This window comes from Diadema setosum, chromosome 11 (genome assembly GCF_964275005.1).
Source record: "Diadema setosum chromosome 11, eeDiaSeto1, whole genome shotgun sequence".
Taxonomy (NCBI): domain Eukaryota; kingdom Metazoa; phylum Echinodermata; class Echinoidea; order Diadematoida; family Diadematidae; genus Diadema; species Diadema setosum.
In genome coordinates this window covers 5,033,659-5,058,131 of record NC_092695.1, presented here as the reverse complement: position 1 = coordinate 5,058,131, position 24,473 = coordinate 5,033,659, and the positions used below count along the sequence as shown (strand labels likewise).

Here is a 24,473-nt window from a genome sequence, read left to right as displayed (position 1 = left end):
ATGTCATGAGTTCGCTGATATTTATAAAATGAACAGCGTACCAAAGCATTACTTCCCATAACGCAAATGCAGCGTTTATTGCCTCCAAGCTGTACGATCGCTAACTTTGCTCCTTATAAGGTGTGATTTGAGTACAATTTGAGATGATCAGATCAAGAGAGATAAGTCATGTTCTATTCTACTGCCTTCAGACTAAATGCTGTCAGACTAAATGTTGTGTGTCTGAAGTCTGCCAGTTCCACTGAGAATCTGCTCATGGATTTGTAAGGTCAATGACACTTTAAGATGGTGCTCTCAGGTACACCACATGGAACATTTAGGTACTGAAATATAACACAATTTTTTTTTTTTTTTTTACCATTCATCCTGTAAGACGAGAGAAAAGACCTCGGGTATATTCAGTATGTTGATACAGATTGAGGAAGAAAGGAGGAGAGAAGCATAAAATCTGATAATTTGATGACTTTTTGTGTTTATAAGTGTTTAAGATTAAGATCTTGTATGTCACATACCTTGTGCAACATCATCTGTTTAAGCAGCTTTAAGAACATGTATTGTTTAGAAGAGAAGATATTGTTCAACTTGCTTTTAATAGCTCAGGTACATTCTGCCCCCAGTGATCTAGAACATGTAGGAATTCACAGTTATTGCACAAAAACACCCAAGGCCTTTAGCAACAAACACACATGCTTACCCATGTCCCCCCCCCCCCAAAAAAAAAAAGAAAAAAAAAGTTGTATGGATAAAGAAAATGCATGTGCGCTCACCAAACACACAGGTAGTTTACATTCATGCCCAGGTCTGTGCTAAATTGTGTCTCAGCTTTCAGCAGTTACCCGTACCTGCAGACGTAGTCTATCAACTTTCCACCTTCTTCTGTAGGCCTACCTGCAGACACATGAAAGCCGGTACATTGAAAATTGTCATGAGCTGATATTATCGAACAACAAGCATCCATGAAGTGCTTACAAGTTGATGTGCCTAGAGATTTTCTTTTTTCCAATTTTGTTAAAAAAAAAAAAGATATTTGAGGTGGGCAAGGAGAGAAGAGATGCTTTCAAATTATGGCGTTTGGTGACCACAATTCTAAAAGTTGTGACTTTCAAGTCTTTTCACAGAGCAGCCTGACAGAAAAAGTGAAGGCATAAATGCAACTTGTATCACATAGTGTTCATTATTATGAGCATATGATAATAATGTATGTGGTTATGAACCCTTTTAGACTGGCAAAAGAATTGGTTCTTGAATGTGTTGAGGGACACATTTGTGACCCGCTACAACAAAAGGATCCGAAAGTCGGGGGAGGACAATTTTCTGAAAATGGCATGACATTATTCCCATACTCTTCTACTTTAATTTCATACATAGCACAACTCATAAAAGTACTTGGTTGCAGAAGCGCACGTCAAGTAGTTGAGGAAATTAAAGTTTCGAGAAACATGCCTTCAAAGTTATCCTTCCGAAGCTCTCATGGTCAAGGGGAGGCGAGACAGTTTTCACCGCTTGACAATAGAAGGCACACTCCTAGCGACCTCTGCCATGTTCATTCAAGCTTAGCGCCAGCGGTCCATCCACGACTAATCGGTAATCAGGATGCCACGCACTGACCAATCAGATCACTCCCTCGTTGCTAGGGGCGGAGTCTAGCTGCGGCGCTAAATCCAAATCGTCGGACACGTTTCTCTTACATTGAAAGTCGGAAAATCATGACCCAGAAAAACGCTGATTTCTTGCCTTTACTTTGATCATTTAGCTTCGAAATTTCGGCAGATGATGAACAAAACATTAGATTACAAAATTATGCAAAAAACAGAAATCCGATTGTTTTGACCAATTTTGATGATGTGACGTCAAACTCGATTTTCTCGACTTGGCCGTCAGCGACTTTAGGATCCTTTTGTTGTAGCGGGTCACATTTTATGCTACATATTAGTAAAGAGAGTTTCTGCAAGTCAAAAAGCAAGTCTCTTCAAGTCTGCAAGCAAACTTGAGTTTCATTTCTCTGAGATGTGTTTCTCACCTCATTCATATCGGGACAATTGTGGTCTGGAGGTGTTTCCAACTTTATGTTTCACTCAATTCAATGTTTCCATGCACTTGCAGTGCGAACATGATTGAAAGGTAAATCTTAGCTCAACAATGTCATCCCATTTGCCATGTGACATGCATATGGTCCATTCATACTCATCATGTGAGCATTTAGAGTTGCAATTTATAGTATTGACTGTTGAATTTATAATGCAGCTATGGTATGGAATTTTGTTGGCATTCGGCAATCAATGAGGAAACTGATTTCAATGTCTGAACATTCCTTGGTTCTGAAATGCTCTTAGAAATGTGATTGCAAATGGTTTCTCACATAAGTGTGCACCCATTCGGTGTCTACCAGACATGTGGTGAGCTCTCTCTGTCAGTGTGTTTAGCAGGGTCTCAAAAAGAAAAAGGGTATAGCAAGGTTCGTGGAAATGTCAGTGCCCTGTCGGTGAACAAAAGGGTTCTACAACCCTCCCCCCCCCCCCACACCACCCAACAATGGAGACGTTGGGATTGTGTACATATTTACAGGGCACACTGACCTTGCCATATACCCTGGATTTTTTTTTTCTTCTCCTTTTTCTCTTTTTAAAGACTTAGGTCTCTTAGTCCAGAATAAGAGGAATGAGGATAAAAGAAGACCAGACTAATTTGTAAAAATAGAGAGAGAACTAAACTACGCTCATTGTGTGGTAGGTTAACTGATGAACTAAGGACTGTTAAAATTGTTTAAAGCCCCAATGGTGGTATTTGTGGGAGGGCTTGGTATAAAGCCTTTTCCCTGAAGAGTTAATTGGATTGTGTCTTGTCATTTCTTGATTTTGTACCACTTCTCCTGTTTGTTTCCTTTGGTCACGTTTTGTTTTCCTCCAGTTTGTGGCCATTCTTAAGGAGCGATAGATGAAAAGATTTTTGGTTTCTGTGCCACCGTGCTAGCAGGGTTTGTGAGATTGTGAAGCCACCGGCTTTTGCGATATGTGCCCGGCATTGTTTGATGGTTTCTCTCTCTGAAAGAAGTGGCAGACAGACTGTATTTGCCACTAGATGCACATTTGATGTTTTATAGCCCCCTGGTCCAGAATAAATATTAGGCCAATAAAATGGCGTCTTGAATGTGCCTTTTGTGAGCGTACCCCTGCCTACAAAATGGGTACGTCTGTCTGCCGCAATATTATTTTTTCGTCACCTCACACAAGTTCATTGTATATGCGCGTAAGCCGCTGATTTATCATGAAGGTGGTTGCTGTCATATCGCAAGCCAGCCCATAAAACATCATCTTGCATGTGGCATTTTGACACAGATGCACAAAGGGAGTTTTGTACTGTCTGTCCGCCTAGATGTACAGCGTAACTCCACTGCCTCCCACTTTAGCACTGGAATCATTCCAGTCAAACATTAAGTCAAGGGGAGGTTCCGAGAGGATTTAACTGCCAAGTGCGAGCCTGTTTGGAATGTAATGAATGAAGTAAAGCCCCCTATCAGACAATGTCTGATCACTGCTGGACAAATAGGCAAAGGAAGTTATGATTGTTTGCATTTCAGTAAATCATAAAATAATGTGGCACTTTAATGGATTAAAAAAAAAAGAAAAAAAAAGTCTCACTGGTTTGATGAAAGCAGTAAAAATGTGAAGTTTGAAGCAGAATGATAAAAAATGTCTACCCTAGATTTTTTTTTTTTTTTTTTCAATGGGATGACAAAAGGATGACTCGAAGTTTATAGTGAGCTCCAACTTCAATAATGTGTGCTGGTTGCAGATTTTGCGTGCTGTCCCACCCTGCAAAGTAATTGGCAGTTAAAATCTTAAAATCATGGTTTGAAAAATGAATTGCTATCCAGAGTGAAGCATGACTGTATTTATTGAAAGATGCAAATAATTTTTGAAGATGAAAATGATAATCATAAGCTGGAGATGATACTACAAGAACTACTGCAAATTTAAGTATTAATCAGGATTAAAATCAGTATGATCAATCAAATTCAATAATTATAATTACAGCGATGTATGTTGACATATGAATGGTGATTACAATAACAAAAAGATTGTCATAATTTTTCATTATGATGATGCTTATAATCTAAAGATGTAGCAATGATAGTGCAGCAAAGGCCTATGTTTATTATGTACTCTGATACTGATCACAGTTGGAAATATTGAATCAGGTAATCAACTATTCAGCTACCAGATTTGGCCATATACTGGATGATGAAATAGCTTGAAACAAAGCATGGCCATTTTCATGGTAATTTAAAGCTCAAGTAACACATCTGTGTAAATTTGTGCACTTGTGTAACTGGTATTGATGGTGGTGAATTATTATCACCAACTACTAACCCTTAATCACTGCTAATGGCTTGTAATAATCATCTCACAGCTGCTAAGCTGTTGGCCCAGTTTCCACTACCGTGCAGGAATGGTTCGGATGATTAATTGTTGTCTCAGTCAGGTTTGGTTTGGGCAAAGGTTACTGGAGCGAAATGCTTGTGGGGCATTTAACCCTGTGTGTGTCTTCAGTGCTGATTGGCACAGAATACCCCATAGTGTTGTACATGCTATCCAAAGTCCCTGGCAGAGAAAGGGTTAAAAAGGTAGAAGTGAAAGTATACACAAGCTTTACAAGTAGGCCTCATCAATGACCTCAAGCATAACATGGCGTAAAACAACATTATAACATAGAATGGAAAGAGAATAAAACTCATGTGTACATATTTGTGTTTAAAGGGGATGGCTAGTAACTGATCAGTGGGAATCAGTGGGAATGCTGGAGGATGATTGTTCCAATCCTTGTAGGATTCATTTAAGAGTACATTATAAATCTATTGTTGTGTGAAAATTAATAGCTTCAGAATCGTCTCATATTCAAGTAATGTGCAGTTTAATGTTTCCAGGTTAGCATGCCTGGTCAGTGACGGGGCATTAATCTGCACATTACTTGAATATGAGACCGTTCTGAAGCAAATAATTTTCACACAACAGTAGATATAATGTACTCTTAAATTAATCCCACAAGGATCAGAACAATCATCCCTCAGCATTCCCAATGATTCCCACTGATCGGTTACTAGCCATCCCCTTTAACTCAGTAATTACAGTATACGATGTACCATCCACATCTTGTTTACATACAATGTCATTGGCTTTTGATATTATGGTTTTCAGAGGTTTTAATATTTAAAAAAAATTTTTTTTTACCATATATATAAGCATAAAGGAGTATGAAAATGGAAATAATGATGATACAATTAATGTAGTGTACATTTGCAATGTACAATGTCTGTTGCTGTGCCAGTGGTACTCGTATGTGGGAGCTAAAAGAAAATGTAACAGTTACACATGGATTTTGCCATCTATTTACATCATAGAGAATGATGAGTCTCTGATATGATTTTGAATTGAGTGTAGCTGTGGTTGATATGATAATAAGCAAGGAAATGTATGCGGATGTTTGCCAATTAGGTATGATGATAGTGTGTGTGTGTGGGGGGGGGGGCACAATACACTGCAATTGCCAACCTCCAGTCTCCATTAAGGAGAAAAGAAAACATACAAACTTTTAGAATCTGTGTCTGTCTTATACTGCCGAGGAAGCTTACAGTACTGAAGGGCAAAATATTTCCTTTAAATATATGCCAATGTAATGTTGAAGGTTCATGTTTGAATGTTTCTCATCTGTTGGCATGGCAACAAGCCATCCAGTGAAAATGAGGAAGAATACACGGTTACCGAGTGCTGTAAAGCATATGACAAATACAGATGACTCATAACGTGTGGGAATATTGCATATCATCCATCCCATCGTACATTTGTAACGTTCAGATTAAATTAAGTTGCATGTGGGTACTGGAAGACATGTTACACGTTGGAGACCGCAGGCATCATCATATACAAAACACATATGGTAATTGTGTTATGATGTATTGTATCCTATTGCTATGTATTACATTTATTATCAGATATGCTCAGAAGTTCTTCATAGTATTTGTGACATGACATTGATTTGGTACATCTATTCTCTATTGCTAAATATTTAGCACATCTCGGGGAGTAATAACATGCAATTAAAGGTGGCTATCTGAATTACTTTGAGAGCATGGAAAAAAAGAATTGGATTATTGCGGCAAAAATAAAAATGATAGTTGGTTAAGTATTTCGCAGTGAGTTTTACTACTTAAAAATTATTATGTCATCCTCTAGGTATGACATTCCATTCGCTGATTGTTAAATTGCTTCTTTAAATGGAACATATACAACATTAGCCTGTTGAGGACGGGCTGATTTTGCTACAACACACATTTCCCATTGACACTTGCCAGAGTATACTCGGGACTCGTCCTCAGTGGGTTGGTACTAGATATATTTATTTTCAGTAATACACATCTGACATTGGAAATGCCACATACTGTCGAAATATATACTAGTTTTGATCCTTCTGTTTACTGTGTGTTAAGTTCAAGGCAATATTGATGTATGTAAAATGCCACTCACATGCGCAGGATGTGCAATTAATTTCCTACATTGGGGAAAAAAGTGCTATGCCACTTACAAGTAATATCAACCTGCATTTCATTACCATCTTTGGGAAAGTGTGATCGCAATATATTAGCAGAACCTTTTGAAATACATACCACCGCTTTTGCATGTTTGTGTCTAGTTATGCACTAATAGCTCGCTCATATTCATTTATGTTTTGTTAACCTTTTCTGTGGCTACAGTATATTCACTAATTGGCAAGGGAGCATCGTGATTGGTCAGTGTAGGTTAGGTCCTTACATCGACAGAACCAATATAGCCCCCCCCCCCCCCCCATTTACCCATAATCCATTTGACATGCTTTCACACGCAATAAGTGAGTGCATTCCAGATGTGTGGATTGGGCATTGAGGTGGCTCAGTTGGTAGTGCATCTGCCCTGTGTGGGTAATCAAGTTCAAGTCCCACTGAGTGTAGCTGAGCATGGTAAAAACACTCTGTTCCTCGGATAGGGCATTGAATGGGGGTCTTCTGTGTGTGGGAATCACAACATGCACATGCAAAGGATCCCACTTCAATTTCTTGCTGAGGGCGGGGTGTGAGCTTTGGTGAAGTGGTCCGGCCCACTCACCAACACTAGAAAATGGACGAATAATGCTGACCCCTTGTGGTTTGCTCAAAGTGAATAGCAATAGTCAGCAAACAGTATCAAACAAGTACAATGTGCCATATGAAGGAGAAAATTTCTGGATTTAGTCATTTCACATGGATTGATAGAATAAGAATCCGATTAAATATTGGTGTTGTCATTCCTTTAAATAAACAGGAACAAATATATTCAGTATCATACCAAACTTTCAGAAGGATGGATGTAGTCCTGAGCATAAACAACCATGAATATACAGCTGATATTGACAGTGGCGGATCCAGAGGGGGCATTCCGGGTGCACGCCCCCTATTTTTGCTGGACTTAAAAACAAAAATGAACATTTTCACTGGATTGGTACAGTGTAGTTACTTCCTCACCACTGGTGCCCCCCTCCCCCATTTCAAAATCCAGGATTTGCTTCTGATTGATGCTTTGCTTCATTGATGATTTTCTGTCAAAATGCCTCAATATTTTTAGCATTTCATGTACTGCTTTTTCTGAATTTGAATAAAAAAATGTATACCACCTTATATACCTTACATATTTCATTTTACTCTGACTTATACGGACTCGGAAGGAACGAGAAGACAGGGTTGTGATAATGAATATGGTTATAACATTTCACTTGAATTTAGAATATTACAGCTAGATGGAAGTGATCCCTGTAAGCAAGATAAAAACAACAGAAAAAAACAACAACCAAAGACACTTGTATGCAATATCACACCTCTAGGAATGTTTCATTTTGAGTGTGGAAATCAAGTAGTGGAGTTACCTCATGCATTCTAATCTATTCAGGTGATATTGAGTGGGAAGGCAGCACAGAACATTACTTATGTGAAAGACTGCTCATTAATAACCTGCTTATAGTTCTAACCATGGCATATGTTAGGCCCTATATGGAATCAAAGAACTCTGGTAGTTGCTGTTATGTGGTTTACAGCTCGGCGAGTTCCCTGCATTGTTCTCGGTGATAACTGGCCCCATCTCAGTAATAACCTGTTTCTAACTCTAACCATGGCATATGGTATATAGAATCAAAGAACTCTGGTAGTTGCTGTATAAATGTGGTTTGCAGCTCGTCAAGTTCCCTGCATTGTTCTTGGTGATAACTGGCCCCATACCTGTATCTCCTGCCTTCATTGAAATTGCCGATAGCCGGCGTGTATGCTCTGCACTCAAGTGGGAGTACCAACATCAAAGGAATAGCGGAGTCGCCCGGTGGACCGTTAGGATTAGCAATATTAATCCATGTTTGATTTGGTTAGATGAAAAACATAAGCTCTGTCTCAGAAACCCAATCTATAAGGCAAATTTTCCTTGATACACATCAGTCTAATTTCATGTCCCGTTATTCGCATACAGTGTCTTTTTTTTTTTTTTTTTTACCCCCTTCCTGAGTCTGTCGCAGCCGAATCCTTTGTAGCGATATCAGTCGTGATACGTCGCGAGAGGAGTCAGAACAGATTATATCTGTGCAAACATGGCGGGCGTTGATTACAGCGATGTCGAGGTGTTGATTATGTGCGAAGAACACACAATCCCCGACTTCGGGAACATGCGATGAGCAAGTAGATTGCAATTATTAGGCACTCGTTTGCCCCATTGTCACACTCGGGGGAGACGTGAGTGCTGGCGTGGAACGGCTGAAAGACGGCACTGGTTTGCCATGTGTTGTTATAAAAACCGGCTGTCAAGTCGTGATGCGTTAGCATGCCCAAGTGACACTGTGCCTAGAATGGTGTAAATGCACAGACAGTACTCGCCTCTTTCATTGCACGACTACCAATTGATTTGACATATCAAAGGTGCTTTTCAACATTGTGGTAACTTGATGTCAGAATGCATTATCAGAGTTTGCTGACAGAGCCTTTTGATGATGATGATGATGCATGAAAAAAACACACACACTTGGCAGTGTATGAAATTTTTAGATTGATGCTGGCACTATCAAGCTATTTGCATCAATTAATCATGGATGTGCTGATTGTGTATTGTTTGATACAACGTACGATAGCAACAAGAAACTGAAGCAGTTTCATTTTGCTTTCTTCAATGTTTTGATATTATTTGTTCATTGCTGAGTGTGTTGTTTGATGATATGTACTGTGTAACATTGCTTTAAGGATACAAGAGTGTGAAGATGTGTCTACAAGATGAATTTATGTCAAGTCTTCCTATAGTGTGTGCAGAAAATGATGAAATTTATGAAATTTAACATTTACCCATGCAATCATTCCCTGTGGCTATCCAGTTGAATGATAACAAAGAACCAGAAATTTTTGCGAGCATGAAACTTTCATGAATTTCGTGAGGAGCCAAGATTCATGAAAGGTTAATGCTGCTAACAGTTCTGGTTTTACTGAAGATTGTTTTCTAGATTCGATTGCCAGGGTTTGTCCCAAACCACAAGACTTCTTTTTTTTTTAAAGTCCTGCAATTTATGATTCCTAACATTCATACCGTAGCATCAAGTGAAAACAAAAATTGATTAAAACTAAAACAATCAATTAAATAAATGGACAAATAGATGAGTGAAAAACAAGTGAACAAACAATCTCACTTCTTGCTGTTAAACCTTGCAATGAGTAAATGAAAAGCAAGCAGCAAGGAATCTGCAGACACAGGTTACCTTGACAACCCTCAGTCTGTACTGGAGATTTGCCTTCTTAATTCTTCCTCAAATGAATGATTTTGAGAATGTTCAGTGAGCTGTTGATAGTTTATTAAAGAATAAAATTTCCATGCCTGCAAAAATGATTTTTTTTTTTTCTGTCATAGTTTGTGTACACATTCCTTTCTCCTTGACTTAAGAGAGAGTGTTTGCCTCTCTATCATGTAACATCATTCATAAAGTTTCCTCCCTTTGTTGTTTTCTTCTCCACAGTTTGCCCAGCAGCCTATATTGGATACCTACTCAGAATTCACCAACAACTTCAACAAGGCCAAGGATCTCATCAGCAAGGCAGCCACCAAGCCAGCCTTCTCCAAGTTCTTGGAGGTAAAGTGCAGTTTCCTTCTTTCTTCTCCTCCCACCTCCTCCTCTTCCCACTCTTCCTCCTCTTTTTCCTTCTCCTCTTCCTCCTTTTCTTCCTCCTTCTTCCTTTCCCCCTCTTCTACCTTCTCTCTTCTTCCTGTTATCCCCTCTTTTTCTTTATCTTCTTCTTCATCCTCATCTTCCACTTTTTCCTCTTTCATCTTGTCCTCTTCCTGCATCATTGCTACATACTCCTTGGCTCTTTTACCTCACTTATGCATCTTGTCTTTGGTTGCCTCCTCTTCCTGTTAATCCCTTCTTCTTCATCATCATCATCATCGCCGCCATCATCGCCATCATCATCATCATCATCGCCACCATCATCGCCATCATCACCATCATCATCATCATCATCGCCGCCATCATCGCCATCATCACCACCATCACCATCATCAGTATCATCACAATCATCATCTTCTCCTTCTTCTCTTTCTTCTGCATCTTTTTCTTCTTTTTCCTTTTTTCTTTCATCATCCTCAATTTTCTCTATTCTTCCTCTTCCTCCTCTTCCTCCTGCTCCTGTCCATCTTCCTCTTCCTTTCTTCCTTTGCCTTGTTTGTCGTTTTACCCATCTTTAATTTTCTCTGTTATTCTTCCTCCTGAACATCTTCCTTCTCCACCTCTTTCATGCACCCTTACTCTCATATTAACCCATTCCATATGGGAGCCTGGTGGCCTGCGTTTCAAGTCTATAGGCATTTCAAAATTCAGTATGGAACGGGTTAAGATGCCTGATAACAAGAAGGACAGACTATGTATATGTGTCTGTGTTTGGTGGAGGGGGGGGGGGGGAGGTGATATAGGGATTGAATTCTGATTTATTCATTTAAGGGCCAGAAGGGAACCTGTGCTCAGTTGTTATTCTCTTCTGTATGCTAATGAAGTACATTCTCTGGTCTGTATTCATGATGCTGATTCTGAGATACATTCACGTTCTTCCAACAGTAAAGGAAGAGAACTCTGTGGAGTGAATCACATGTCATTCCCTTTAGAACCAGAAGGTTGCTAGTGCCATTAGATGTTGGATGTCTGAAAGTCAGTAATCCATAGGGCATTCCATATCATACTTTGATATCCATCGAGATATAGCCGTGTTTTCCTTTGCCAGAAATGCTGGAATACTCATAAATGCAATCAGGGAGCATCACAATTTTGTTCTCATCAATTTGGTTGCCGACTCATGACTTAGAATCAAAGAGGCTAAAGAACTCATTTTTTTTTTTAAACCCGTTGAGGGTGGTTTGATTTTGCTACAACACGCATTTCCCATAGACCCCTGCCCGAGTATACTCGGGACTCGTTCCTCAACGGGTTAAAATCTAATGATGAAAGTGCCATCACCATCTCAAAGTCAGTTTTAAGAGCAAGTTCTAATAGTTTTTAACCCGTTGAGGATGAGTTCTGAATATACTCGGGCAGGTGTCAATGGGAAAAGCCTTTTGCAGCAAAATCATTCCGTCCTCAATGGGTCGAGATCTAGCTTTATATGAAAAAAAGTGCATGAATGGATATTGCAAGCATTTTGTTGAAGTGAGCAAAGTCTCTTTAAAGAAGAGGCCCAAAATCTGTCATTATGTATAAGCATAGATTTCCAAAAGGAAATGTTGATTAGAAGGGAAAAGAGCATTGTTGAATTGTTGAGAGTTCAAACTGCGGGCAACATTTTGTTTACTCTAGATACAGAGCAAATCAAATGGTAACATTGCTGTGACACCAAACAACCTACAGTACAAACATATACCAACAAGTAGAACTCTGCAAGCAATAGATAGTAATGTATCATTGTGATGTAGAGGTTAGTGTTCCAGTTACATTACAGTGATCCAGATTTTTGATATTTTTATATCTTTTTTTTCAGACTTTTCTACGAGGTATCCATTCAGGCTTACCCTCATTTTTGACCTCATCCTGACCTGCTAAGAACAACTAATCATATTCTGGATTTACAAAGTATATGTTCTTTCTTTGTCTCTTTGTCTTTTAAAATATTTTCTGGGGGGGGGGGGATAGGGGTGGGGAAATGGGCTATCTTGCTTTTGAGACTATACCATTGATTGTAGTCATATTTATTCGTCCCTTTATTTTCCCATCTCCACTTTGTTGTTTGCACCGTATACATGCAGGAACCAAAAGGTGCACTCTTTGCACCTATTTGCTCACTCCAGATTTGTCAATTTTGATCATATAACGTGCCGATCAGCCGGCCCAGCGGTGTGAAGGGAGGGGGGGGGGGGGGAGAGATAAGGCGGCGGAAAAGAACAAAATAGTTGTCCGCTATTTGCACCTCCAGGCCCGACTTGTTTACAGTTGACACTCTTTTGCAAGACACAATCAGACAGAGGCGTTTACTGAGCCCGCTTTGCCCGCAGTGGGACCCCTGGTGCAGCCGATAGGAGCGTTCTCAACGGAATTCCCCTTATTCGCTCCTTTGCAACAGTTTGTACATCATAATTTCTTCGAGTTTTTTCCCTATGCAATGACAGAGACACTTAATGTTGCCTGAGAAGTAGAAAAAAAGGTCAAATACAACTTCACTTTATAGTACTTAACTAATCAGATCATCTCCAGCATGCAGAAGTTTTTGTTGATTGAGACATTGTATTTCTTTATTCTGGCGTTTGCTATAATGCACGTATAGTGTTTTCATCCTGAATTCATGTAACATATCATTTTAAACACTTGTAATAAACGGAACCATATTTTTTTTTTTCTGTAACATAATTTTTCAGGACTTCATCATGCTCTCCCTTCCCCCATGAAACCATTTTGATGAGGGGATAAGAATATCATGGCAATCCTTTGGTTGCCGTGGAAATGAGATACAAGTTGTGATTAGTTCCAGTGATTAACATTGGAATTGCCTTTTTGAAATGAATGCCGTTCCAGCAAGAATCATATATATACTTATCATGATTTCTCAGAGACTGTCATCCCATATTGGGAATCCTGTGTACATATGGGCTCTCTAGGAGGTATTGATGAATTATCACACACACACACAAATGTAATCAATGATCAATGTGAATTTTTTTCAGATTCTTTTTTTTTAGATTAGGATAACCCTCCAAATACAGGCTGCCACCTGTGATGAAGAGATGTTGACAGGTTAAAAAGCCTGGATGTGGGAGACTAGCCAATTTTTCACTGCTTTCTTATCCGTCTCATCAAATCATTTCGGCTAGCGAGCCCCGGTGTTGATAGCTGCATTATGATGACAATTTGACAATTTCTGGAAAGTTCAGAAAGGACAGAAAGGTCATACCCAGGTTCTGAATGACAAAACATTCCATTTTCTATCCCCACCCTACCCCCAAGTAAATGTTGGATATATATAGAAACAATCATTTTCCCCTATTTCATTTTCCGCATAGTTCACACTTGTAGATGTTTTTGAAATCATTCACATTTCAATGTATCATTTTTTTCCAAAGACAGACGGAAACAAATAGCAGAGGAAAACAAACTGGGATGTAATTGAGGGAGTGTTATTTTTTTTTTTTTCACAGAAGCGAGTAATAGATATGTGATGCAGTTTTGCACTGTGAAATTTCTGTGATCTTCATTAAACAAAATGAAGTTGAAAAGAGGCTGTTTGAATATTTTTTTTAAAAGTATGAGTTGTATCGTGTTGTTTGTTGCACTTATATGTGGTAGAGGAAAAAGTGCTAATAATTTCAGTGCAGTGTTTCAGTGTCACGAAACCTAACATCGAAACCAGGTAGGATCTGCATCAAAATTGAAAATGCAGATTTATCTAGTTTCCTTTTTAATGTATGAAGAAGAAGAAAAATGAACTTGCAAGTTTGGAACTAGAGATGATTTCTGAACTCACACACTTGCAGTAGTCAAGTGCTTATTTTTGCTTAACCTGTTGAAGACTAGTCGTGAGTATACTTGGGCAGGTGTCTGTGGGAATTGCGTGTTATCACAAAAGGTCTTCAATTGGTTTATAGCATGAACTCACTTAGAATGTCTGCAGAGCATTACAATGGACAGTTTGTCATCTCAAACCAACTTGTGCATTCAATAGGGTTTTTGAGCATTTATCTGTCATCACATGTCGCATGCATTGTATATTTTGTGACATGTGCAACAACTCTGTATTGCCTCTTTGGAAGCCATATATAGCTGTGTCTACGTGACTATATTTCTGATGATTCATGACCGTTCTTTTTTTTGTTGTTGAATCTTCCAGGAACGGGCAAAAGAGAACAAGGAAAAGCTGAACCTGAATGACCTCATCATCCAACCCATCCAAAGGATACCGAGATACGAGCTCCTCCTCAAGGTAAGAACCAGGAACCCTACCTCAACCAAACCATCTATTCCTCAAGTCATTTTACAGAGGAAAAATTACCATTGTGACCTCATCAAATTGGCAACACTAAATTTTATCTATTTGATGAAAAGGATACCAAAATACAAACTCCTCAAGGTAAAAACCACAGACTCTACCTCAACCAAACCATCTTATTCCTCAAGTAATTTTACAGAGGAAAAGTTATCATTGCGACCTCATCAAATTGGCAACTGTGAATTTTATCGTTTTGATGAAATCCCTGCCAGTTTTGTTTGTCAGACTTCACTGTAATTTCCCAAATCAAATCACACGTGGAATTTGCCATTTAATGAATAGATGATGATTTGGAGGCCAAGACGGCAAATGACCAGATTTGATCCTCTTTGAAATAATTTGGACAATTTTCTTTAGCAGAGTGTCTCTTTTGAGGAAGGGAAGTGGTGCATTTCTGTGTGAAACTGGTCAGAGGTTGCAGGATTTCTGTGGTGGTGTTGGGTCCATCTCTGACCGTTTCTGGGCTTGGGGTCAGCCAGCTGCCACTTCGTAGTGGTGCGCGTCTGTATGGATGTGTCAGCCTCCGACTGATATGGAGGGCTAAGAATCTTGAATGCAGTGGAGGATAACAGAATCGCAACTAGAAATACTGTGAAGCGATGGATCGATATGACAATAAAAACAGCAGATTTGATGTTAACCTGTAAGCTGCTGTACATCGGGGTGGATTGCTTGATGAAATATATATTGTTCTGCTCATGATATTGAAGGTGTTTCCCCCAGAATCTGAAAGGGACCAGCATTACCTTTGGGCAGATGAAACAAAATGAAGGTGATTTTTTAGCAACAAATTTTTGAAGTCAGACTTTCTAAATTCATCTTCTGACTTTTATTTCTTGCCATTTGCTCATACATTTATTTGCTCTCTTCTCATATGTAATTAGCACAGATACTGGATTAGGGAGATGAACTTTAACACCTCAAATGACATACTTGCAAAATATCAATAGTAGTTGTTATTACTTCTCACTAAAATGTTCAATTTCCTTCTTGTTGTTTGGGCAATGAAGTAGCCATATTGCTGGTAAAAAACACCCAAGAAAGGTAAACTTGGTAGGCTACAAGCTAATAGAGTCCCCAATTGATATTTACCTTGTCATATGATAATGTTTGCCAAGTGACTTTAAGAAAAGAATTTGTACATTTTCACAGACTATGTAAACTTCTTTCACCTCTAAAGTTTCTTGAAGTCATGCGCCATCCTGACTTGTGGCGATTACACCATGAAATCTGAAGATTTCTCTTCTCAAGCAAGGATCTGGTTTTCTCGCTGGGCTTTATGGGGACGCGCTTGCCGCCTGAAAGTGCCGTATTCTTGATAAACTCAAAGGAAATGAAATTCGATTCGCTTTCAACTAGTTCACTCTATCTTTAGGTACATGCCCCGACCCATATCCTCGTACAATCTCCATCGATCATTTCTTAGGCGAGGGTGAAATTTTCCCTGATACGTCAGAGACAGTATGCATGTAGCAGTTATTTTTGCGAGGAGAAAGGTGTTGACGCCGAAACAAGAGACTTTGCAGAGCGAGATTTTAGTCCTTAAGATCAGCTTCATAAAGTAGCTTTTATATTAAATGTTCATAGGCTGTGGAATACCAAACATAGAAGATAATGAGGACTTTTGAAGTGGACAAGATATTCTTGTTACGTTTACACAGTGTTCCTAAAACATAAAGATTAGCTCGAGGTTTCAGTCTTTGATGATTAGCTCATAGTTTAGCCCCATGTAGATATACAAAAGTGTACTCAAAAGTTAGCAGTCTAATGATTAGATGATTAGACATTGTGGCGTTTACGCCTCTATCCATAAGCTGAAAGGTGTCCCCACTCGTTGTTAGCATCATGTGGACACGATAATCAACTAACTCAAAAGTTACCATGACCTCTCTGTGAACCCTATTCCTCCTCAGCTTCTGATAAACCTCCAATGCATGTTGTACTACTGTATTGCTGCACATTATTATTGATTTTATTGCTTGTGCTACATTCATGTATTACTTCTGGTTTTGTGGTTTAATCATTGAGTAGGACTCGCTCGGAAATTCATTTTTTAAGATTAGGTGTTATGTGGATGTGCTTTGTACAAGCTAATCATTGAAATTTAAAACTTTGAAGTTCACAAATGTTGTGTGAATATAACTTTTGACATCAGGTACAACCTGCTTTTCATTCCAGTGAGACATTTCTTTCCAGATCGACATTTTGTATTTTGGTATTTGGTTGTGTTTGGGTAATGGTAAGGGCAAGATCTTTTGAAAGACCAGTAGCAGCACCGAAGAAGAGGTTGTCTTGATTATTGAGAAAGGCTCTATTATCAATGATATATTGATGATTATGATGGTGGTGGTGGTGGTGGTGGTGGTGGTGATGGTGGTGATGGTGATGATGGTGATGATGGTGATGATGGTGATGGTGATGATGGTGATGATGGTGATGGTGATGATGGTGATGATGGTGATGATGATGGTGATGATGATGATGGTAGTGGTTGTTGTTACTTTTGTGATCATTATCATCATCATCATCATCATTAGTAATATTTGGTAGCAGTACTGAATAGCAGTATTAGTTGTAAGTAATGGTAGTAAAAGAAGTAGTAGCAGCAGTATCATCATCACCATCACCATTACCATCACCATCACCATCACCATCACCATCACCATCACCATCACCATCACCATCACCATCACCATCACCATCACCATCACCATCACCATCACCATCACCATCACCACCACCACCACCACCACCACCACCACCACCCCCATCACCATCACCATCACCATCACCATCACCATCACCATCACCATCACCATCACCATCACCATCACCATCACCATCACCATCACCATCACCATCACCATCACCATCACCATCACCATCACCATCACCATCACCATCACCATCACCATCACCATCACCATCACCATCACCATCACCATCATCACCACCACCACCACCACCACCACCACCACCACCACCATCACCATCACCATCACCATCACCACCATCAACATCGTCATCATCATCATCATCATCATCATCAGTATGGATGTCATCCACCCCAATAGTTCCATTGGCTTGAAGGTCTTTCCTGCATCTTCAAGTCTGAGTATAATTTGGAGACCAAATAGATAACAGTACAGCACCTTTCTTGCACTTCTCTCTAAAAGAGACATCATATTTTTCTTCTCTTGTCAGTGTATTTATTCTTCTGATTGCAGAAATTGGGGAGAAATTTGATCTAAAACATGACATCTGCTTGTCTGATGTCCTAATGTCATCTAGCCAGGAATGCTGGTGCAAAAAAAAAAAAAAAAAAATGTAGGGATCGCAAGAGATTGTTAAGCTGCCTGTAAGGTGATGCCTGCAACCAGATTAGCTCTCCAAAGAATATTCACTATGGGTCTGACTTGCAGTCTCTACAACTGGATTATCCCTGCAGTTCACATATATATCCTGGCTGTGTGTGGAGAAACCGTTTTTTTTTTTTTTTTTGCCCCTGCATCGTTCATCGCTAAATTTCTAGTCCCGCGTATGCCCTGATCAAACCAAACATTGCGCCGGGCTTGCATTCCCAAGCGTATGTTTGCAGTCCAAACAGATCGGCTTTCCCTTGCAACGTCTTGCCGATCCGAAGGAATCGGGCAAAGTTAGGATGTGCTAATGCCTCGAGTGCATGTTTGTAAGCAGAAAATGGAATGATGGGGGGGGGGGGAGGCGGGGCGGATTGAAGGAGTAGGAGAAAGTGTATTGATAAAGGGGATGGAATCATTCTGAGCAGGTTGCATCTATCTGTGAACAAAACTTCCCAATTTCTGCAAATTTACATCTACTAATGGACCTTCTCATCATTGCAACACACTTTCAGAAAGTGTCAAATTGCCTTCAGCTAAACGGATGGAAAATGAACATTTCTCCCCTTCCTCTTTGATATTCCTGTTTGTCGATCATTTATACTTCATAACTATGATATGGGCCATGACGCGAGAAAAGGGCCCTTAGGGCATTAAACACCGAAAATGAGTTTTCACCTCCATATTTTAGAAGGAAGGCTGACGTATTTGGATATGCAAACCTTTTTCTGAAATTCCACTCCTAAATGCCCCAATTACGACATTAGAAACAGCATGTTTTGTCAAAATCCTGTCACTTTTTGATGCGCCTATGCATGTGCGCGTAGTTAGCTAGTTGATCTTTTTCTTTTGTGCGTATTGCTTCGTTAAACTTCCGCGTCGTTTTCTGGCGTTTGCGCGTAGCGGCGCTAAGGGCCCTTTTCTCGCGTCACGGCCCATATAAATCATGTGAAATCTTTGCCTGGGAAGATCTACCTGCTTTTGTAGAAATAGAAGACGAGACTAACTTGATCTAGGGAATATTTCAAGATGATCTGCCATGTAGAATTTGGGTCCTGCTTTTTTTGTGAGGAAATATCACACTGGATGGTAAAGTGAGGATGCATGTATTTGAGACATTTTCTTGGTGCCATCGTCATTCCCAGAGCTAGAATTGTAAGAAAAAAACATATAATAATTATGAGAGTGCCATGCTTCTGTCATGAACAGATGCTTCCGCAACAGCCAAGTATGCATGTGGGTCTACTCATCTGTGACCTACTGTATACGCCGAATACTTCGCGAGGTTTTTATTTTCGCAAATTTTGCAAGTCAGCTGCAATTCACAAAATTAAAGACATGCGAAAATATTGACTCTTATCCCAATTTGAATGTGATGTACACATACATTTCTCCGTTCAGTACAGGACTCCACGATCGCGAATTTGACCTCTCGCGAAATCGTCGGGAAGTCTTGATTCGCGAAAATTTAAACTCGCTAAATATATGGCGGATACAGTATTACTATAACACCTCCCCATTGCTTTGTGTTCTCTCTGGTTCTCACTCTCCAAAGTACTTTAACTCTATGACCACCATTGGCATATTACAAGCATGTAGTGTCAGTGGTGTTTTAAGAAGATGGGCTTGAAAGGATTAATCATTTGTAAGGAAGGAAAAGTAGCTAGCATTTAGCAACTTGCTGACAGTTGCATGATATGGTATGTCAGCTTCTTTAAATGGCATTAATATTTAAACCATTTGCAAAGACTAATATGTTTTAGTACATGTTACTAATTCTTCCTGCTCTTGGCTAAATTTTTGATAGGACTATTATGGGTGGTATAATGGCTTACTTGTTATTGTTCTGATCTTTTGATCAGACCCATTTGGTCTTATCCCAGAGATGCCAACTGTTTCTTTTTTTTTTTGCAGTATTTTCTACAGGTTTTGTGTTGTTTTTTGCTTTTTTTGTTTTGCCAAAAATACTGAAGGTTTCACTGAGAATACTTTTTTCCCCAAAATGTATTATCACATGTCTATTGAAAGAAAAGTAAAAATAATGTGTGTGTGTTTTTGTTGTTGTTGTTGTTGTTGAAATATGCCTTTTCAGTCCTCGTAATCCTGTATGTACGAGGTTTGCATCCTTCATATTCCCTAAGTAGTTAATTGATGGAAGATGTACTTTAGCACTCGGTCTCTTTAAAGGCAAGATTATGTATTTGGGTTTGCAAGTGAACCCTCCACAAAATCCCATGATATTTGTGGATTTAAATTCACCAGGTCTAGAGTTACATGGAACAAATTTGGGAAGGTTTCTATCCAAATGAATATTCCATGGCAAGACTATACTTGTATGCCAAGTCTATGTTAGTTTTGAAAACTGTTTATACCTCTAGTTTTCCATGGCAAAGGCAAAAGTGAAAGAATGAATCCATAATCGCCCCGCATCTCCCTTTTATTTTACAAAATTGAAGTTTCTCTTTTGCCAAACAGATGTTTTCTCCTATTTTTCCAGTGTCTGATTGTGTTTTCGAACACTTTTTGTACCCTTCAGACATAGCATTACATTTTTCTTCTCCAAATATGATGTGCAGAAAGATTGGGCCTTTATTCCCCCCTCTGAAAGAAATGTTCTTGGCATATCTTTTTCCCCCTTTCTTTTCGTGGAAGAATGCAGGCACCTGTCTTGTTCCAATTTCTGTCAGGATATCATGTTCACTCTGCTTGCCGTGAAGAAAATGTCCTTTTTTAGGGGAATTGTGCCATTGGTGAAAAGGTCGCAAGGTGGTTTTTTTCTTTCCTTGCAGTGCTCCGATAAAGGCACCTGGGATTCTACTGTACAGTATGTCCCAGAAAAAAAATTACAATCTGATTTCCTCATTGATAACTTTCAAAATGATCAAATAATCTGAATGCTATTTCAGGGTATGAAACTTCAACTTCTTACCTACTTCTTGCAGAAAATCCAATTCAATTTGGTAAGCGGTCACAGAGAAATGTTGATCATTGTAAAGCATCTCATGGGTCCGTTCTTCCAAGTTTAGCACTTGGATGCTCTTGGCATTTTGGGAGGTGTGAGCACAATGGACAAAACTTGGAGGGAAGGGATTCCTGACATGCTCTACAAAGATTCAAGTTTGTCTGTGATCACTGAAGCAAATCGAATGCAGTTTTTTATAAAATGTACGTAATGAGTTATAGTTTCACACCTTGAAATTACATTTTCATTGATTGACCATATTTAAAGTTACTATTGCAGAAAGTCCCATTGTGTGTTTTTTTTTTTTTTTTTTTTGGGGGGGGGGGGGTACATACAGTACAGTGAAGCTGGGGAGATTGCATAGCAGTGTAAGGACAAAATAGATGTGTAAATTCCTGACATGTATGTTGAGAGTTGCTCACACATGAAGATTTGATGCTCTGCAAAATGTGTCTCGAACAATCTTCTTAATTGTGTCATTATTTCATCAGTTCTTTTGTAAGCCTGTGTCTTTCATTTTATATGTGTTTCTGCATGTTATTTGTGTGTGTGTGTGTGAGTGTGTGTGTGTTTGTTATGGTGAGGGTAGTCTAGTTTTTAATTCGCCATAAGCAGAGACCCCAACCCAAAGCATCTTTTAAATGGGAGATTCTCCGCCCTGGACCCCTGGCAGACTGGAAACTCTGATCACATGAGCGTGGGCACAGTATTGTGTGCACATAGAACACATCACCAGCGTGAAGGGTAGCGTCCTTTGCAGCCGGGATCCAGGGTGCATTGAAAGGTTGTTGATGCCATCTGCTGCTATCTTAGCTTCCCCCCCCCCCCACATAAACATATATTTCAGAAGTAATGTTACTTGGGAGAATACTAAATCTGAAGTGGGAAAAAGCACATCTTAAGCAGAAGACATACAGCTGGAGTGGGAGAAATTTAAGCTAGAACGGGAGAAATTTAAACTAGAACGGGAGAAATTCAAACTCGAGCGGGAGAGTGGGAGATTTTGAGAAAATGGACTGAATGCAGGAGAATTGAGATCTCTCTGCCTCTGTTATTTCTTTAAGCAGTCAGGGGTACCTGGTGGATGTACTACAACACTGAGATATTCATATTTCATCTTGGTGCATTCTGGACAAAAATTGTTCCTGACTATCAAAAATGAGGACCGGGGCTTGTCCATCATCATGGCTGTAACTGTTGCCTAGCAACTGGCTCGAAGTCAATGAAATATATTTGATTTGGCTGATGATTCGTTTGTTGTGCAAGAGAATGATATTATCCTAGTCCTCTAATGCTGATTGGATTACTAGTAGTAATGTGACGTGCAGGAAATGGTTGTCATGAGAAGAATATAGGAATTTTCATTTTGGGAATATAAACATCCGCAAAAGAATTCAAATTATGAACAATGAGGTAGCTATTCATGGAGTATTTCTAGATTTCTGTTGATTGCCAAACGTTGCTTTGCTGACGTCATGCATTTGGAAAGGACAAAGGAAGCAATTAGCAGAGAAGTTGTGGCATAATTGAAGAGTCATTCTGTAATCTGGCACAAAATTGCATCTGCTCCATGTCCAAGAGTGTTTTGACTTTTCTGGAGTCGGACGTCACGATGCGCTCTTTAGTTTATCAGAGAATCAAAATACGCAAATTCAGAGAGTATGACAGGATTTGCCCAACAACGAGGTTAATGCTTTGTTTACAGTGCGCCTGACTCTTCAAAGAAAATTGTCATTGCTTTAAACTCGATTGAATAAAGAAGAGGGAGGCACGCTTTGTTTCTTTGCTGCAACAAACTGCTCGATCACAGCAAAACAGAAAGACCCATGATATACACCGTGTTCAGTTGTAGTCAGTGGAAATATACAGTTCTACTTTGGACAGATCTCAATATTTGACTGGGTTTGTGCAGCAACAGTGTATTTTCTTATTTTCACAGGCTTAAGGTATACTGTCATATACTTTACAGCAAGAACTATTTGCAGCATGAAATTTTTGCAAATTGGAAGTGACACCCTTTTTTTGGGGGGGGGGGCATGACATTTTTTGGCATCCAATATGATATAGTTTAGACACGAACATTCACGTGCATTTTAACTTTGAGAATCTTGGCTCGCGAAATTAACGAAATTATAATGCATGTAACAATTTGTGCTCCCACAGCAGGCCTATATATATATATATACTTTAGATTTTATATCAATGCATACAAACGTATATTCTGATAATAACTGCTATCACTTTAACTATGATTACATAATTGTTTGCTTTCACCAAAAATTTGAATAAGTCATTCCTAAAGGTATCTGCTAGGAACAGGCAGACTGTATGATTTCTGTAAATCTATGATGACTAGTCCTCGACAGATTTCTTGTGTAATGAAGATAGCCTCTGTCTTGAAGAGGTATTGCTGAATGTGGAACACCATTTGCTCTGGTTCTCCCATCGGGAACATCCATCCAATGTATAATTGTATATGTAACGACAACAAATGGAGCCGGGACTCGCAGTGTTGGTTACGGGTGTTCTTTATTATTCGCAGGTTCTGATCGTCAAACCGACCCCAAACCCCCTGCCGGAGACAAAGATAGCTGACTCCCGATCACTCGCTCTGCTTCAAAATATCTTGCTGCTTCTTCGTTGTCAAAGATTCCAATATGAAGTGAGGAGAGGAAAACTTCGCTATTTATTGGGTTTAGGACCCTTCCCAAAGATATATTTTAACTTTAAATTCCAATCCACCGACGCACAGTCCTACGTCACTTTTACTGCCACCTTGTTTGGGTGGAGGGCTATGTCTGGCTATGAGGTCATAGCTTGACCCAAGGAGGGCAGAGAGTGGACATTATGCCCAAATTTGGCAAGTAAAAGTGGAGAATGTGACCGGAAGGATTGGACTTCCTGAATGGCGCAGGGTGACTCATTTTCCAGAAAATGTATTTTTATGTTACTTTTTGTTTTGATTTTTTGATTCTTAGAAATCTTTCTTTCTCTTTGTTTTGACAAAAACCACAATGTTACATTCTCCCCTGCTTCATGTTGGCATCCCTGACAACATACCAATAAACATAATTATTTAATATCAACTAATGAGACACTTAATTTCTACCCGAAGGTAGAGTTAGTAGTAGCAAGTGCAACTTGCTAACATCTGCGAGAATCTCCTCAGTGACGGTTGGCGGCGGCTTTCCCTGCAGCCTAGCCGAGCGCCTTGGGAGTGGAGCTGACTCTGGTCCATCCTCTGGGCGCTCCCCTGCTTTTTCCAAAGCAGGGAGGTCGTCCTCCCTCGCGGTGGCTGCCTCGCCGTCATCTGTAACTGGTAGGCCTACATGGTCACTGTCGTTCCGTGGTTGACGTCTGGGTTGTCATCTACACACGACTGCTCTGGGGACGTCAGGGCTCCTAAGCCATCTCCAGGTTCTCCGTCATCGCATCTGGGCATCATCCTCAATATCCAATTGAGGCCAGAGGAGGAACCACACGCATCCTCGTACAACAGCATTACACTCGCCAGATGAATAGGGATTGCCTGAAGATAGTTCCAGAAGACCAGTCGCCGTCCTTGAAGCTAGATGTCGCTGTTGCTGAAGTTTACCATCTGGACAGG

The 24,473-nt window shown here is 39.6% G+C and overlaps 1 protein-coding gene across 1 annotated transcript in view; it reads left to right on the top strand.

The window, feature by feature from the left end:
* Positions 1-24,473, top strand: part of LOC140234717 (rho guanine nucleotide exchange factor 17-like) — a 243,320-nt gene that overhangs the window by 136,956 nt on the left and 81,891 nt on the right. Inside the window, exons 4-5 of the mRNA XM_072314751.1 lie at positions 10,042-10,155; positions 14,387-14,479. Of these exons, the coding sequence (XP_072170852.1) occupies positions 10,042-10,155; positions 14,387-14,479 (207 nt within the window). The remainder of the gene's footprint in view (positions 1-10,041; positions 10,156-14,386; positions 14,480-24,473) is intronic.